The sequence below is a fragment of the Pseudophryne corroboree genome, chromosome 4 (genome assembly GCF_028390025.1).
Source record: "Pseudophryne corroboree isolate aPseCor3 chromosome 4, aPseCor3.hap2, whole genome shotgun sequence".
Taxonomy (NCBI): domain Eukaryota; kingdom Metazoa; phylum Chordata; class Amphibia; order Anura; family Myobatrachidae; genus Pseudophryne; species Pseudophryne corroboree.
The window spans coordinates 557,100,151-557,116,782 of record NC_086447.1 but is presented as its reverse complement, the minus strand read 5'-3'; the positions used below and the strand labels follow the sequence as shown (position 1 = coordinate 557,116,782).

Below are 16,632 nucleotides of genomic sequence, written 5' to 3'. Positions count from 1 at the left end.
AAATATATTAAGAGTCTCAGATGGAAGCGGAAATCAGTTCATGGTGGGAGACTCTGCGGAAACTGGTCATGAACTGGGGGAAGGGATGACCAGGGGAGCATCATACTCCCCACTGGTAACATCAACCCCAGGGATCGCAGCCTCTACTATTCCCCAGAAACTGTGATCCCTGAGGCCTAGTGCTGGTGCACCCGAGGTGGCAGCCACATCAGTGACTGTCCGGTAGTCTCCCCCAGGAACTGTAAGGCTGCGGTATATGCGTCTTAAACCGCTAACTGGAAAATTATGCCTTACCTTCTCCCCGTTCTCCGGCCGCAGCCTGGGATCATCAGTATGGACCCCAGCTATAACATCCAGTCTGGCGCCCCTCTGAAACAACAGTGTACTCTGAGGTAACAGTTGTCGCAACCCGGCGTGGAGTTGTTGGAGCGTCATTTCTATTATGCATTTTAAAACGCATAGAAAGATCACTCAGAAAAAGAAAAAATACTATTCAAAATAAAGTTTGTGGCTTCGAAAAAAAATCTGCAGCATAACCATTCTAGTGGTCCAGCTCCTGCCGAACCAATCAAAAAAATTGAATTACCTGAGCCAGGAGGCGAGGATATAGGGGGCTGACCCATTGCATCCTGGAAGTCTGAAAAGCTTAACTGTTTGGTGCCCGTTCTGCTGTCGCTACCTTATATCCCAAGTTAGAGCCTGTGGATCACTGTGGACCATGATAGAGAAAAGAAATATTGTTGAGAAAACAAACAAACATTGGTCGGATTAAACGGTAACAAATAAAAAATGCCATACAAGGAGCAAGGAAAATGTTTTCAGTGTTAAGAAAAAAAGATGGCCTCTTGCAAAAATGAAAACAATCATATTCTTTCATTTCAGCCGCGAGAGAATCTTTATGGTTAGAAAAAGAGATGAGAGCTCGGCAGCACTATGAGAAGCACATAGAGGAGCGCAAAAAGAAACTAGAAGAACAGAGGATCAAAGAGGAAAGGAGGCGCACTGCAGTGGATGAGAAGCGAAAGCAGAAACTGGAGGAAGAAAAAGTAGGTCACTTCACATGCCATGGAGTGCTTCTCGCATGTATGTGTTTTATTAGTAAGTTTGAGGGAGAAGGGGTGTTTAGAGAGTATGGGAACACATTACTTTGAGATAATACTTTTTCAAAATAACTATACGTCTATACTTTATTGTGCATTTCTGTTTGAGTTTCTTAAATTTTTATAGATCCTGTCCCGAAAGAGAGAGAGAAAAGAAAAAACCTCTTTTGTCCAATGCTTGGAGAGTGGTCACGATATAATATACTGCACTGTAGGTATGATGTTAGACATAGTAACAATGTTTTTCTTTTTTTAAGAAACGCCATGAAGCAGTAGTACGACGGACAATGGAAAGAAGTCAGAAGCCAAAGCAGAAAAATAACAGATGGTCTTGGGGCGGTGTGCTACAGAGCAACACAAGTATCAGCAGCTCAGGTAATTTTGAGTCAAACTTTTACTATTGTGTTCCGAATTGTAAAGTACTGTACTGTTAGTGGTGCTAATTTTACTGTGTATTGCTATAAAAAGCTCTAGATTCTGTATAAGCAGTCCTGGCATCTTCGTCAGCCACAAGGAGTCCAGTTAGGAGGATAGGATTAGTCACAGACCACCTATGACTCTATAGATAGCTGTAGGAGGAATCTGCGGTTGGTGCTGCAATACCAAGGCAGTGGCCTCAACGCTGCCCCATTAGCACCCTTTCTCCAGCTTGTGGGGCACCTGAGAAGGCTCCTTACAGCCCGGGGAAGCATTTAGTGAACTGTCTGCTCCCTACCCTGCCCCTCTTTGTGAAGTTATGACATCACATATTCTGGGGTGGAAGGCTGGCGCGGTGTAGAAGTGCTATGCTATGGCTCTGAATACAAACCACAGTAACAAACTGCGTTCTATACCATTAAGAGTATCATCTTGTGTCAAAATGGCTATACATGTCTTATATCACTATGGTAACACACATTGGTGAAATTTCAAGTATTGCTTATCTATGGACTGGTAAATCTTGAAATGTGAACATAATAATGCAACATATTACAGTGCTGGAAGAAGAACAAATCCAATAAGCAGGGGTGTATTAAGAACTGGGGCCCTGTACCATGTTGTATGTCTGCCTGTCATGTGATGCACTGGCTCCCTATGCTTGTCCAGCAGCGCCATCTTTCCACTGATAAATTTGGAACGATGGAGCATGTGCAGAAGAGAGCAAAGCATTTGGCACAGTGGCAGAATCTTCGCTAGCTCATGTGCAATGCCATCTTTCTGAATACACGAATAGAAAGTGCTTAGGGCCAAGCATAGGGAGGCGGCATTACGCAAAGGAGGCACAGTGGTTGGTGCAGGCTGTGATGTGTAGACACCCCCCCCCCCCCCCCGTACCCATTGGCTCGAGTGCACTGCACCCATGATAGATACGCCACTGCTAGTAAGACTTATAGATACAGAAGAAAGACCAGTCTTAGTCCATTCAGTCTACAAATCTCCAAGATGGAATAATTATTGCCACTGATAGCAGATTAACAGAGTGCCCCCTGCTTTTCTACATAAAATGTCCATGACTCCCGGTTACATTAACAAGGTCCATCCAAGATGGGATGTTAGGAGCGTCAAGAGCCATCCGACTGCAAGAAACAATTACCCCTGCGACAATAATGATAGAATGGAGTTAGTACAGTTCTGACTTCCCCTCAATGTCAAATTAATTTTCTCAGCACTGCTGTAGCTACAGAAACTAACCTCCCTTTTTAATTTATGTAACTTAAATATAATTAGAAAACTTGTACAAATTGCTAATAAACTTGTAATGACTTGGTTTAGCAACCTTCTAATATCAATTAAAATAACCCTTTATATTGGAGTCTAGTGAGCTATTAATTGTAAGAGAGAGTTACGAACAGGAAGTGACTGTCTAACATACTCTACTGGTACTGTAAATTCAGTCATCTCACAAACCATCACCATTATTATTTGTTCTTACATTTTCCATTCTTTCATATGTTTTTTTATTTTTCCTTTTTCATCACTTTTGCATATTCTTTTCCTAGGTTACGTTGACTCCTCTTTCACCACTATCGATTTATCTGACCTGGCACACCATCTCCAAGCTAAGGGTGGTGTTAGAAGAGGTGGTACTTGAACCACTGTGTGTGACCTTTCCCTTAACCACTGCTTTTGTGTTATTTCCTTTGTGACATAGAGCCAATTTGTTAGTTCCTAAATTCTTTCATGCTACATTTGGTACAGAAATATATGCAAATCCGTTGCTTGACTGACACACACTATGTATCTTCCTAAACTCACTGTTTGTGATTCTGATATTACTAGTGTGTTGCTTGTAAACTATAATCTAATATTTCATACCTTTGTGGTTTTATAGTTTCCAATGACTATGTTCTCTAGTAATTAACAATAACACAATTGGTAACCTGTATGAAAAAAAAATGTATTCTCCCAGTGGAGTAGCCTAGAAATACATACTTATTTTGTGCCAATTTGTACAGTATTAGTTTAGCTGCAGTACTTTTCACATGTTGCAGTTATCTTTCTCCATTTCCTTTTTATTGTAGTGTTGCCTTTTCCTTGTGATCTGTTTGTGTTGTCTGTGTGCTTGTGTTATCCATCTCATATGAGAACAGTAGTAAGAATATTTGTTTCTTGTCCGTGTATCTTGTACAGTACTTGAGGTGCTTGTTTTATTACGTAGCGTAGTGTATGTCTACAGTACACAGCAGCTGATTAAATGGTTTTCTTTTTCACAGCGCACTAAAAATCTATTGTATGTATGTATGTATGTATGTGTGTACATACATATATATATATATACAGAGAGACAGAGATATGTATATAGATATATATGGCTTCGGTATGTAATGCCGCCACCCTGGATGCCAAATGTCACTATCCCGACATCGGTATCCTGAGCATTGGGATGCTGGCAGGGTGGCGAGGGCAACTAAGCCCCTTGTGGGCTAGCTGCGCTTGCCACCGGTTCTACGCTCCCTCCCCGTCCGGATCCCGGCGCCTGTATTGTGACCACCGGGATCCCCCCTGACACACACACACTCTCAGTTGTTACTTTATTACGTGCACCCCCTTACCCCCAGTACTGCTGGAATTCTTTATTGCATGAATTTACAAAGTGCTGGAAACATCCTTAGAGATTCTGGTCCATGTTCACATTATTGCACTGCACAGTTGCTGCAGATTTGTTGACTACATATTCATTCTGCAAAACTTATTGTATCGTTCGTGGATCAATCTGGGAGGTGTCCTTTGCCACATTATCCCGCTGAACATGGTCTATGGTCATAAAAGGATGCACATAGTCTGTAACAAAACTTATGGATTCCATCTGCACGTCACAGCAGAAATGTAGAATTTAAAGCAACGTTTTTACAATCTACAGATGTCCATAATTGGTTAGCCAGTGCTCATTGTAGCCTCACTTTCCTGTTTCTAGCCTACAGGAGTGGAACACAGAGTGCAAAGAGTAAAAAATTTGGTCACATCATGGGGCTGATTCTGATTCTGAGTCGGATGCTGCTGCAGCAACTTTATGCTAATGCCAATATCACCCATTCACCTGGTGTACTGCCACACGTCTGAATGCAGAAGGGCAGGGGTACCCTCTTTGAGTGGCTGCAGTTGCAGCCATTGGAAGCGCCATCTGCACTTGGACCAGCCTCATGCTAGGGGGTGAATCTCCATCAGAGAATGACCTCAGATGTACACTGTTTAGCGCCTGAGTCCGAAACCACTTCTGTGACACACCCATAAGACAGAATATCATTATGTGTTTGAATAGTCACCTACCGGTCACAGACCAGGAATGCTTAATACTTTCCAGAGTCCTAGCGGCTCAATTGGTCCTGCAACCCTGTGTCAGACTGCTTGGGATGTTTTCACCATGCAACACTTTAGCGATTAAGGAGTCTACTTAATAAGCCATGAAAGGAGACAAAGTGGATGGAGATAAATTCCCAGCCAATCAGCTCCTAACTGCCTTGTCACAGGCTGTGTTTGAAAAATGACAGCAGCTGGTTGGCTGGTAGTTTATCTCCATCCAAGGCTTAGTAAATACTTGCCTTGGATGGAGGTACACGCACAGTCACAACAAATTTGACGGCATTACGTCCAAATCAAAATCAGCCTCCAAGTCTTTTATCTGTCTAAAATGGGCACTTTACAGCCAGTGTTTGTCACCTCAAGCTAACTATGATGTGGATAGTGGATATGGAGAATTAAAATTACAGCTTCAGAGAGGTTTGGAAAATAGCTAAATTCTAGGCAAACCTAGTGACCGTTCCCTTCACATCCACTAATCACAACTTAAGGTCGTACAAGACGTAGGTTTGTATAGTGCACAGGTTCTCAAACTCGGTCCTCAGGACCCCACATGGTGCATGTTTTGCAGGTCTCCTCACAGAATCACAAGTGAAATAATTAGCTTCACCTCTGGACCTTTTAAAATGTGTCAGTGAGTAATTAATACACCTGTGCACCTGCTGGGTTACCTGCAAAACATGCACTGTGTGGGGTCCTGAGGACCGAGTTTGAGAACCACTGGTCTAGTGTTTCAGTGCTGTGTTTTTAGATAATGGGTGTCATTTTTATTCTAGTCCGTTCTGCAGATTATGTTCTGTTGATCTTGGTTTGGCTGGGGCACTGCATTTCAGGTTTTCTGAGCACAAGACTTGCAGACGACAACCATGTAACTACCTGACATTGCATTGATGGGGTAATACATTTTATGAGTGTGCTGCCGCCAATTAGCAATATTTCCATTTGTTCTAGATCCTGACAGGAGGTCAGTGTCAACAATGAACCTTTCGAAACATGTTGATCCCGTTATTAACAAGCGCCTCTCTACATCTTCTGCAACATTACTTAATTCTCCAGACAGAGGTACCGTGTCATGAAAATTGTACAGGTCATGTCAAGCAAAATAATGTAATAATGAACGTCGTAATGTCCCCATAAGTGTTATTTATGGAAAATCCTCTGAATTTCCAACAAGAACCCCCCCTTCCAACTTAAAGGGTCTGTTTTACGCATGGCCAATTTTCTTTTTTACTCCTAAACTGAAAATATCAGGTCGCTGACATATAATTCAGGAATAGGATGCATTATGTAGTTGACCTCTTTATTAAGAATGATGCGTGTTAACTGTAGATGACTGTTTTTGGAATGTGATTAGTAGTTACTGTTTTGTGCAGTTCTTCCATTTCCACACGACAATCATCGTTCTTGTACTTCATTTTTATGCATTCCATGTAGTGTAACAAATGTTTTGTGATATTGTATGTTGGTAGTTTGTACCTAATGTTTCTTGCTCCTACCATTTAAACTTATTTCAAATATCCATTTGTGCCTTTTACTTTATTGGTCATCTAGTTTGCTTTATCCTACAGGATTTACAGTACATAGACTATTAATTAAAATACATTTGATATGTGTTTTTTTTAATTAAGTTTTTATTAAGGGTTTTAATTCACCAGACTTCTTCAATATTGTAAATAATTATTTTAGCTAGATATAAAATGGGTAATCACCTTTATTAATGTAAGTCTTAAGGTCCATACACACTTAACGATATAATGAGCGACGTCGCTCATTTTCCCCCTCCTTGAGCGACGTCGCTCATTTTATCGTTAAGTGTGTATGCCGCCAGCGACGACCGATGCACGGCCCCGCGAGTCGGCAACGATAGTCGCTGTCGGTAGGGCATGCATGAAGGATGTGGACTGTCGTCCACGACCTTCATGAAGGGCTGGCGGGGGCGTGACGTCACTGAGCGATATGAGCGGTCATATCGCTCAGTGCGTACAGGCGGCCGCCGACCGGCCGGCCCGGGAGGGGGAGACGTTAGACGATGTCGCTCACAGAGCGACATCGTCTAATGTGTATGGGCCTTTAGTCTGCATAACAATATTTTGCTGTAGTAAAAAACACTATAAAGCAATTGTACAGTTTCATGCTGGGTTACCCTAAAACTGCTTAGGAATGGGCCAGCAGAAATACAGAACAACTATATACTAATTAGCTCCAAGATTGTTCAAATTGTTCAAAAGGCCCAATTATCGCAAATTTTGGCTTCTCAACCTCAGTTATGATCTAAAATATTATCGTAAAATTAAGTTCTTTTGGAATATAAGGTACTTATGAGAGACTACAAAAATGTTTATTATTAACATGCAAATATGAGGTCACTCTGTAACAGTTAGATTCTCCAGAGTTATTGTAACGGTCTCAAATTAAGTAAATTTATACCTGACACAAATTCATTTAGATTTGTTTTAATATAAGTTCCTTATAAGTGTTATTTTCTACATGAATATAGGTTAACATGAATACTCATGCCACACTTGTGTTACTGGACAATGTGAATTTACATCTTTTTTTTATACTAGAGAAATTAGTGGAAATGTTCAGGTCTTAATATTGTATATATGGCAACTAGGTCGCCGACCGCAGCTTAGTCCATGGGAGTCCAGTGTGGTCACAAGATTGCTAACCCCTACACACTCTTATTTGGCCAGAAGTAAAAGCACAGCTGCCCTATCTGGAGATGCAGGTAAATTGTTCAACGCATACTAAGATTTCTGGGTCTTATTGTCTCTGATTTCTTTACATTATGTGTAAGCGAGCAGTTGTTTTTTTCTGTTTTATATTTATGAATGGACTGCAAGAGATTTTGCATATCTTTTCATATTACAGCTCTTCCCATATATCGCATGTTATTGTTTATAAAGTTTCTTTAAAGAAAAATTACTGATGAAAGCATCAGTTCTACTAAACCACTACGGGCTTATGTAATAGCCAGCCGGCTGTGTGGGAATTCTGGCAAGCCTGCCCGTAGTTTTAAAGTAGCAGTCATTTACATGGGCTTTGTAAATGATCGTCACTTTAAAATATGGGCGCACTCGTCAGAATTCCCGCACAGTCTGCAGGTCACAAGCTGTTACTTAAGCCCATATATTATCTTCTTTTCTTTCTTTTTTTAAATAGAACTATCAATACACATTTTGAACAGTAGATTAGTTCATTTTTGTTTTGTACATTGTGTAGCATAAAAGTACAGTATGTATTGCCTGTTTGATGGCTATGTATCGTGCATGATTATTATTGGATCTTTCTCTGCCAATGCTTTGCTTTCTGACTGTCTATAAAAGTGGTTCACTAAATTCCCACAACTTGTACGGTGAAAGGGTTTCCCCTTTTGTGATTAAAATTCTGAATTCACAACCTGATCTATTAATTATTTGGTAATCATTGTGGTAGCAAATGTTTTGTGCTTTGAAAAACCATACCAAAACCATCAGTGTAGATTGTGCATTTAATTTACACTCAGAAAGCTGTCACCGCCTGACAAATGCAGGACTGGTAGCATTCGGGCCCCCCAAGGAAGCAAACATACCCTCCAAAACCCAACAATTTGGTGAAATATGGGTGTATGCATTGGATCTAATTTTGCAGTACTTAGGTTTGCAGGCTGCATTGATGGTTTTAGTTTATGTTGTTTCTTTTGGTGTTATTAACAGGCTCCTTCTCTTTCTTTCTCTTGCCACGCTGCTTCCTGCTTCTGGCATTTTCATTGTCCACATCTCCCACTATGTTCTCTTAAAATCACCTTAGTTATCCCCATTTGTCCTCGTTCAGCATCTTGCAGCCCCATAAGCCCTCAGCCCTACAAGACTCCAACCAGTAAAAGTTCAGAGAAGCTGAAACTTTTTATAACAACACCAGAAGCCATTTCAAGGAGGAGAACCACACATTTTGCGGGTGCAAAAAGCGTAAGTATGCTAAATTCTAGAACCTTATTCTTTACAGACTAGGGTACAAATTGACTTTCCTATGATTTTTTTTTCTCTATTTTGTTTTGTAAATATTTCAATGCAATCCGTAAATAAAATAATACATTTTCACAGACTGTTTCCACATAAAAACAGTGAACACTGTAATGCTGGGTACACACCTAAAGATATATCTGCAGATCAATTGATCTGCAGATATATCTAAAGCCGGATCGTGCAGTTTGCTGTGCATACACACTGCCCGATCTGTTGGGGACTGACGTCACGAACTGGGCGGGCATTTACACACACCCTCCCAGTTCAGCTCTCAGTCACTGTCGGCTGCTGCAGCTTGTGTACGGGCGGTCGGCTGACCACCCGTACACACACCATTGTGCCAATATATCTAATGATATATTGGCCGATGGCTGTGCAGCAGGGCCGACGCGATAGGTCTGTGAACTCCGTCATTCACAGACCTATCGCTCGTACACACTGGTCGACGGACCCGCGATATATATTGGCTGTTCAATAGAACGGCTGATATATCGGCCAGTGTGTACACAGGTTAACTTAAATAAAATCTTGACGTGTTATATAAGTGTCTGTAAGACATATAGGCCTGAAATAAAGCGGGAGGAGAAGGGATAGATAACTGAAGTTAACCCAGAAGATCACAGCCTATTGTAATAAGCTTATGTTGCATCATCTGAGCAGCAGCTATCAAAGATAGTCTAAGAGGTCCCTACTGGTGAGTTTTAGGTGGTTTAAGTTATTGGAGTGATAACACAGGTGGGCCTGGTATATTTGGTAGACAGTTGGCATACACCAGGTTGACATGGTTTAAATGTCGACAGTGACCATGTTAAAACGGATGATATGATAGACTGTAAACAAACTTTCACTGGTAGTGTCTTACTTGCTCCCGATGGCAGCAGCATCTCCAACGTCATCTTCTGGGTCCTGGCGGTCATGTGAGAAGTCCTGACTCAGACATCTGAGTAGGGGTGTTCCAGTGAGTATTGTCACACTAACCCTATTCCTCCCCCAAAAGCATAACCCTAACCCCCCTAGGATGACATGGTGTAGCTAGGTGAGAAGAGAGTACATGTGAAGTAAACCACTGTTGCAAATTTAAAGGGATAATGAGTATATTGAATTCTTTGATGAAATAGCCATGGGACTCATACATGGTCAAAAGTACTTTGTTTATCCAGGGCCCAAGCTAGAATTTTTTGGCATCCGGGCAAGTCAGTAATTTGGCGCCCCTCCCCCAATCCCATACCCTATATAATATATATATATATATATATATATATATATATACCAGGTATAGATAAGAGTGACACCCCCTGTACATACATGTATAGATGATATAGGGGGTCATTCCGAGTTGATCGCTAGCAGATTTCGTTTGCTGCACAGCGATGAGGCAATAAATCGGCACTTCTGCGCATACGTATGTGGCGCAATGCACACACACGTTGTACTATTACAACGAACGATGTAGTTTCACACAAGGTCTAGCGAAGCTTTTCAGTCGCACTGCTGGCCGTAAAGTGATTGACAGGAAGAGGGCGTTTCTGGGTGTCAACTGACCGTTTTCAGGGAGTGTTCGAAAAAACGCAGGCGTGCCAGGAAAAACGCAGGCGTGGCTGGTCGAACTCAGGGCGTGTTTGTGACGTCAAAACAGGAACTGAATAGTCTGAAGCGATCGCAAGCGCTGAGTAGGTTTGAAGCTACTCTGAAACTGCACAATATTATTTTGTAGCCGCTCTGCGATCCTTTCATTCGCACTTCTGCTAAGCTAAAATACACTCCCAGTGGGAGGCGGCATAGCGTTTGCACGGCTGCTAAAAGCTGCTAGCAAGCGAACAACTCGGAATGACCACCATAGGGCAGTATTCTGTATTTGACACCCCCTGTATAATATATACAGCAGGCAAGCTAAGAGTGACACCCCCTGCACAAACATGTACAGTATAGATGGTATGGAGTAGTGCACTGTATGTGACTCTCCCTATATAATATATGTACCAGGTACAGATAAGAGTGATACCCCCTGTCCATGTCAGCGTTGGGGAGGGGGAACACAAAACTCTGGCCCTGGGGTGAGGAGGGAGGCGCTGTTGGAGGGCTGCTGGGGATACCTTTGAGGGATATGATGCAGGGGCTCAAACATCCCCTCCCCTTACCTTCATCCTCCCCCGGCACTGGCTGTTGGGTCCTCTCATAGCCTAGTTTGGACAGGGCCAGAGAAACATGGCAGAACCGGGGGCCTTGGGCCTGAAGATAGTGCTGGCCTCCTCCACCAGTCGCTCGTGACCCTATATGGAGATGAGTACATTGGTATTTGCCGGGGTCCATAACATGCCTCGACAGGCAGTGGAGAAGGACACAGAGGGGCCCCACTGGTCACAACAGGATTGAGTGTGGATGAGAGGCTGGGAATCAATGGGTTGGACATGGAGCGGATACCATTTCTGAGCTCCATTCTTTGTTCTTTCCCCTTGCATGCGTCCGGAAGTAACGTATGTGTGTTAAGACAGAGGGCCACACAACTGAGCCACCAGCTGGTGGTCGGGGGGAGCGCTGTATGGTCCGGGCGGGAGAGAGATGGCATGTCTGCTGGGAATACCCACCAGTCAGAATCCTGTCACATATAGCTTCTCTGCGCCTCTTCAAAGTGCACGTGCCCCCTCTAGGTAGAATTGGAGATAAAGATGCATAATTGTTTCCATGGAATTCTCCTCTGGGGGTTGTCAAAGATTGCTTTCTCTTTTCTCCTTCCCATTCATAACTAGTCTGTAATACCAATTTTGAATTTAGCAAAATACCGTAGAGATCATACCTCTCTATAATGGGGAGGATATGCAAACTGAGCTACTGTAGTACAAGACTGGGTATTGGGAAACACCTGGAAAAAATATTACATTTAAAAAAAAAATACTGATTAAGTTTAAAGGTTTGCCGGGATTTCCTGTCCAATAGGTCTCTAACAAATCTTATTATGGCATTGACCCAAAGAAAGGAGCAAGCAATAGAGAAAATAGGTGATAAATCAGATTGTTCCTGATTTGTCTAGGCCAGCAGAGCCGGCCCTAGGCATAGGCAAACAAGGCAAATGCCTAGGGCATTTGTCATGCCTAGGGGCACAAGCAGTTTTGCTGATTAAAATGATAAGCGGCATGCATATATTCTGTGTCTGACTACGGCTGTATCTGCATACAAAATACTACGTGAGAGTGTATTCCTAGAAATCACGGTAACGTAGCATTTCGTATGCAGATACAGTCACAGTCGCTCACACAATATAGGCATACAGCATGTCATTTTAATCAGCAGAAGCTGCTTGTGCATCCTAGCCACATAGTATTGCAAATAAGATGCATTTCATGAAAAAAGGCACCTGACGTTAGCAGAGCTGCCAGCTTCTCCTGCTGCATTGAGGCAAGATGTATGAGGACACATCTGTATCCAGGGCCGGATTGGCCATTGCCGCTACCGGGGAAGTCCCCGGTGGGCCGAGTGGCGTGAGGGGCCGCCTCTCATATGTGGCCTGCCCCCGCCCCACGTGTCACTCTGCGTCGCGGCAGCTATAGAGAGCACAGGCTCTCTATGGAGGAGAGACTGTGCAGCCGCGGGTCCTGCAGCAGAGTCGGCCCCAGCCATAACGCAGACTAGGGACGACCTTGGCTGGTGCTGGGCACAGTGGGGCAGATCCTTACTCCTGTGCTTCCACCTCCTCCCCCGGGCTACAGCCTGCAGCTTGCTATGGGGAAATTTCTAAAAGGGGCGTGGCCACGGGGGGGGGGGTGTCCGTGATTAGGTCACGCCCCCAGCCATGCCTGGGGTCAAGTGATCGTCTGTGCAGCCCGTAGCCTGCCTGCCTCCCTCTGTGCTGTGAGGTAACATTTGACTTATATGTGTGTATGCATGCATGCCCCTCAGTGACCTGTGAAGTGTCTAATCCCCCCAGTGTTCTCTGAAGTGTCACCCCCCCAGTGTTCCGTGAAGTGTCACCCCCCTAGTGTTCAGTGTTCTGTGAAGTGTCACCCCGGGATGCGGTCAAGATCCCGCCGGACGGAATCCCGGCGGTCGAAATACCGACACCGGAATCCCGACCTGCACAATCCCGACATATTCTCCCTCCATGGGTGTCCACGACACCCATAGAGGGAGAATAAATGAGTGTGCCGAGCGTAGCGAGGCACCGTGCCCGCAGCGTGGCGAGCGCAGCGAGCCCGCAAGGGGCTGCGTTCCACTCAGCACCCCTGTCAGGATTGTGCTGGTCAGGATTCCGGTGTCGGTATTTCGACCGCCGGGATCCCGTCCAGCGGGATTTCGTACTGATCCCGTCACCCCTCTCCCCAGTGTTCTGTGAAGTGTCACCCCCCTCCCCAGTGTTCTGTGAAGTGTCACCCCCTCCCCAGTGTTCTGTCATTGTGTCACCCCCCCAGTGTTCTGTCACTGTGCCTCCCTCCTAGTGTTCTGTCACTTTGTCACCCCCCCCCCAGTGTTCTGTGAAGTGTCATCCCCCCCCAGTGGTCTGTAAAGTGTCATCCCCCCAGTGTTCTGTAAAGTGTCACCCATCCAGTGTTCTGTAAAGTGTCACCCCCTCAGTGTTCTGTGAAGTGTCACCCCGCCCCCCCCCCCAGTGTTCTGTGAAGTGTCACCCCCTCACCCCCCCAGTGTTCTGTGAAGTGTCACCCCCCCAGTGTTCTGTGAAGTGTCACCCCCCCAGTGTTCTGTGAAGTGTCACCCCCCCAGTGTTCTGTGAAGTGTCACCCCCCAGTGTTCTGTGAAGTGTCACCCCCCCAGTGTTCTGTGAAGTGTCACCCCCCCAGTGTTCTGTGAAGTGTCACCCCCCCCAGTGTTCTGTGAAGTGTCACCCCCCCCAGTGTTCTGTGAAGTGTCACCCCCCCCCAGTGTTCTGTGAAGTGTCACCCCCCCCAGTGTTCTGTGAAGTGTCACCCCCCCCAGTGTTCTGTGAAGTGTCACCCCCCCCAGTGTTCTGTGAAGTGTCACCCCCCCCAGTGTTCTGTGAAGTGTCACCCCCCCAGTGTTCTGTGAAGTGTCACCCCCCCCAGTGTTTTGTGAAGCGTCACCCCCCCCCCAGTGTTCTGTGAAGCGTCACCCCCCCCCCCAGTGTTCTGTGAAGCGTCACCCCCCCCCCAGTGTTCTGTGAAGCGTCACCCCCCCAGTGTTCTGTGAAGCGTCACCCCCCCAGTGTTCTGTGAAGCGTCACCCCCCCAGTGTTCTGTGAAGCGTCACCCTCCCCCCCCCCCCCCAGTGTTCTGTGAAGCGTCACCCCCCAGTGTTCTGTGAAGCGGCACCCCCCCCCCTCCGTGTTCTGTCAAGAAGTGTTTCACCCCCCCAGTGCTCTGTGAACTGTAACCCCCCAGTTATGTTAGTGTCACCCCCACAGTGTTCCGTCATTGTGTCACCCCCCCCCCCCCCCAGTGTTCTGTCACTGTGCCTCCCCCCCTGGGCTCTGTCACTGTGCCTCCTCCCCCAGTGTTCTGTCACTTTGTCACCCCCAGAAATTTCCGCTGTCCACCGGTGCCTGCCTCTGTAAGCGACGGGGAGCGCGCCATTTGGTGTTACCCTTTGTGCGGTAATTCTGGCTGTCAGCTCCGCCGCCACCTCTGAAGTGGAGAGGGAGCGCTCCTTCAGCCACCTGGTCCCATATAGGAACCGCTGCTGCCTCTATTGGTGCCGCCAGGGAGACCCGCCTCCGCCACCTCTGAAGTGGAGAGAGAGAGCGCTCCTTCAGCCGCCTGGTGCCGTATAGAAGCCGCTGCTGCCTCTACTGTGACACCCGCCGCAGCCTGAGCACTGGAGAGGGAACTGTGAGCACCAGTAAATGAGTGTCTGCGCCTGGTAGTCCTGGATGCCGCATCGCCCTAACAGGTGACTTGAGACACACTCACTCACTCACTCACTCACTCACTCACTCACTCTCTGTTGCTGTAATATGTAACAAATGGTGACTCTGCTGCTATAATGTGTAAAACAGGACTCTGCTGCTGTAATGTGTAAAATGGTACTCTTCGTGCTGTACTGTGTAAAATACCTGCCTAATGTGTAAAAGGGAGCTTTGTGGACGCGCCCCTTCCCCATAAAGCCACGCTCCTATATTTTGGTGCGCGCACTGGCCCGGTTTTATATTTGGGGGGATGCTGATTTTTTGCACACAGCGCTAAAATGTCTAGTTACGGCACTGGTACAGGAGCCTCACCCCTCCACGCCACACAGGTCAACCTGCCTCACAGGCACCATGCAGAAGCAATGCCTGGCATGCGCTGTCGACTCCGGCACGCTGTCCCTTTGTGAAGTATGGGAGGAGGGCGCAAATTTATAGTTTGCAGGGGGGCGCCGAACACCCTAGCACTGGCCCTGCCCCTATAATTAAAGTCTAGATGCGCCACTGGTATAAGTCTACTCTGACCTCGGCCTGCACTTCGCTCCCGGCCACCACCAGACTGTAATGCCAGCCTGTCTGCATGGAGGGGTAAAGAAGCTGGAAGAAATGGTGACATGGAGCCTGCCCTGATTGCAGCAGTCAGACAGATCTCCATGTACCACTATCAGGTACTGCAGTTTGCAGGACATTTTTTTTAAAGATTGAGAGCTGTAGTGCCAGTGTAACATGGAGATCTGGATGGGGGGGATTTAACAGTATGCAGAAGAGGAATACTCTCAGTTCAATTTCCTCCAGCCCACTTTGCCCAGCCATGAGAATTGTTTAGTGCAGCGCTGTAGTGTAGCCGCAGCGCCCACACAAATAAAAGGGACGGTGGGCAGGCGGCGCTAGACTTATACCCTTAGCCGACCTCCCCCAGTCCCCCTCCAATGGTGCTGGACTGCGGAGGGAATAAGGAGCTGGTGGCGCACTGAGAGCAGACACCACTGAGAGATGAGGCAAGTGGGGTGGGGGTGAAATTTATTATGTGTAAAAGGGGCATTGCTTCCGTGGACATGTGTATAAGCAGCACTGCTACAATGGCCATTATTATGTGTATAAGTGGCACTGCTACCGTGGGCATTATGTGCATAAGCAGCACTGCTACCGTGGGCATTATGTATACAAGCGGTACTGATACCGTGTTAACTATGTGTATAAGCACCACTGATACTGTGCCCATTATGTGTATAAGTGGCACTGATACTGTGGTAATTATTATGTATATAAGCGGCACTGATACCATGGCCATTATGTGTATAAGTGGCACTGCTACCGTTGGCATTATTATGAGTACAAACGGCACTGATACCGTGGGTATTATTATGTATGTAAGCAGCACTGATACCGTATACATTATTATGTGTATAAGTGGCACTGTTACCGTGGGTATTATTATGTATATAAGGGGCACTGATACTGTGGGCATGTGTATAAGGGACGCAACGGTGTAGCATAGCGTGAATATGGGGCACTACTCTGTGGTGTAACATGAAATAGAGGCACTGTGGGGGTCTTTCCGAGTTGATCGCTACGGATTTTCGCAGCGATCATGTCAAAACGAGGCTGATCTGCACATGCACCGCAATGTGCATGCGCGTTGTACGGGTACAACAGCCGACGTGCTTTTGCACAGGATCTAGCGACGCTTTGAGTCGCACTGGCGGTTGCAAGAAGATTGACAGGAAGTGGGAGTTTCTGGGTGTTAACTGACCGGTTTCTGGGAGTGTTTGGAAAAATGCAGGCGTGGTCGGGCGTTTGCTGGGCGGGTATCTGACGTCAATACCACGTCACTCGTCGCAGCAATCATCGCACAGAATTAGTAACTACAGGGCTGGTC

General features: G+C 45.9%; 1 protein-coding gene across 7 annotated transcripts in view; it reads left to right on the top strand.

The window, feature by feature from the left end:
- The window catches only part of MAP7 (microtubule associated protein 7), a 401,030-nt gene that overhangs the window by 286,094 nt on the left and 98,304 nt on the right, over positions 1-16,632 (top strand). For 3 of the 7 annotated variants that reach the window (XM_063917404.1, XM_063917401.1, XM_063917399.1), the window contains 6 exons: positions 883-1,046; positions 1,358-1,475; positions 3,080-3,160; positions 5,829-5,939; positions 7,495-7,608; positions 8,670-8,827. In XM_063917404.1, coding sequence (XP_063773474.1) covers positions 883-1,046; positions 1,358-1,475; positions 3,080-3,160; positions 5,829-5,939; positions 7,495-7,608; positions 8,670-8,827 — 746 coding nt within the window. The remainder of the gene's footprint in view (positions 1-882; positions 1,047-1,357; positions 1,476-3,079; positions 3,161-5,828; positions 5,940-7,494; positions 7,609-8,669; positions 8,828-16,632) is intronic. The other 4 variants (XM_063917400.1, XM_063917403.1, XM_063917402.1 and 1 more) reach the window with 4 other exon arrangements.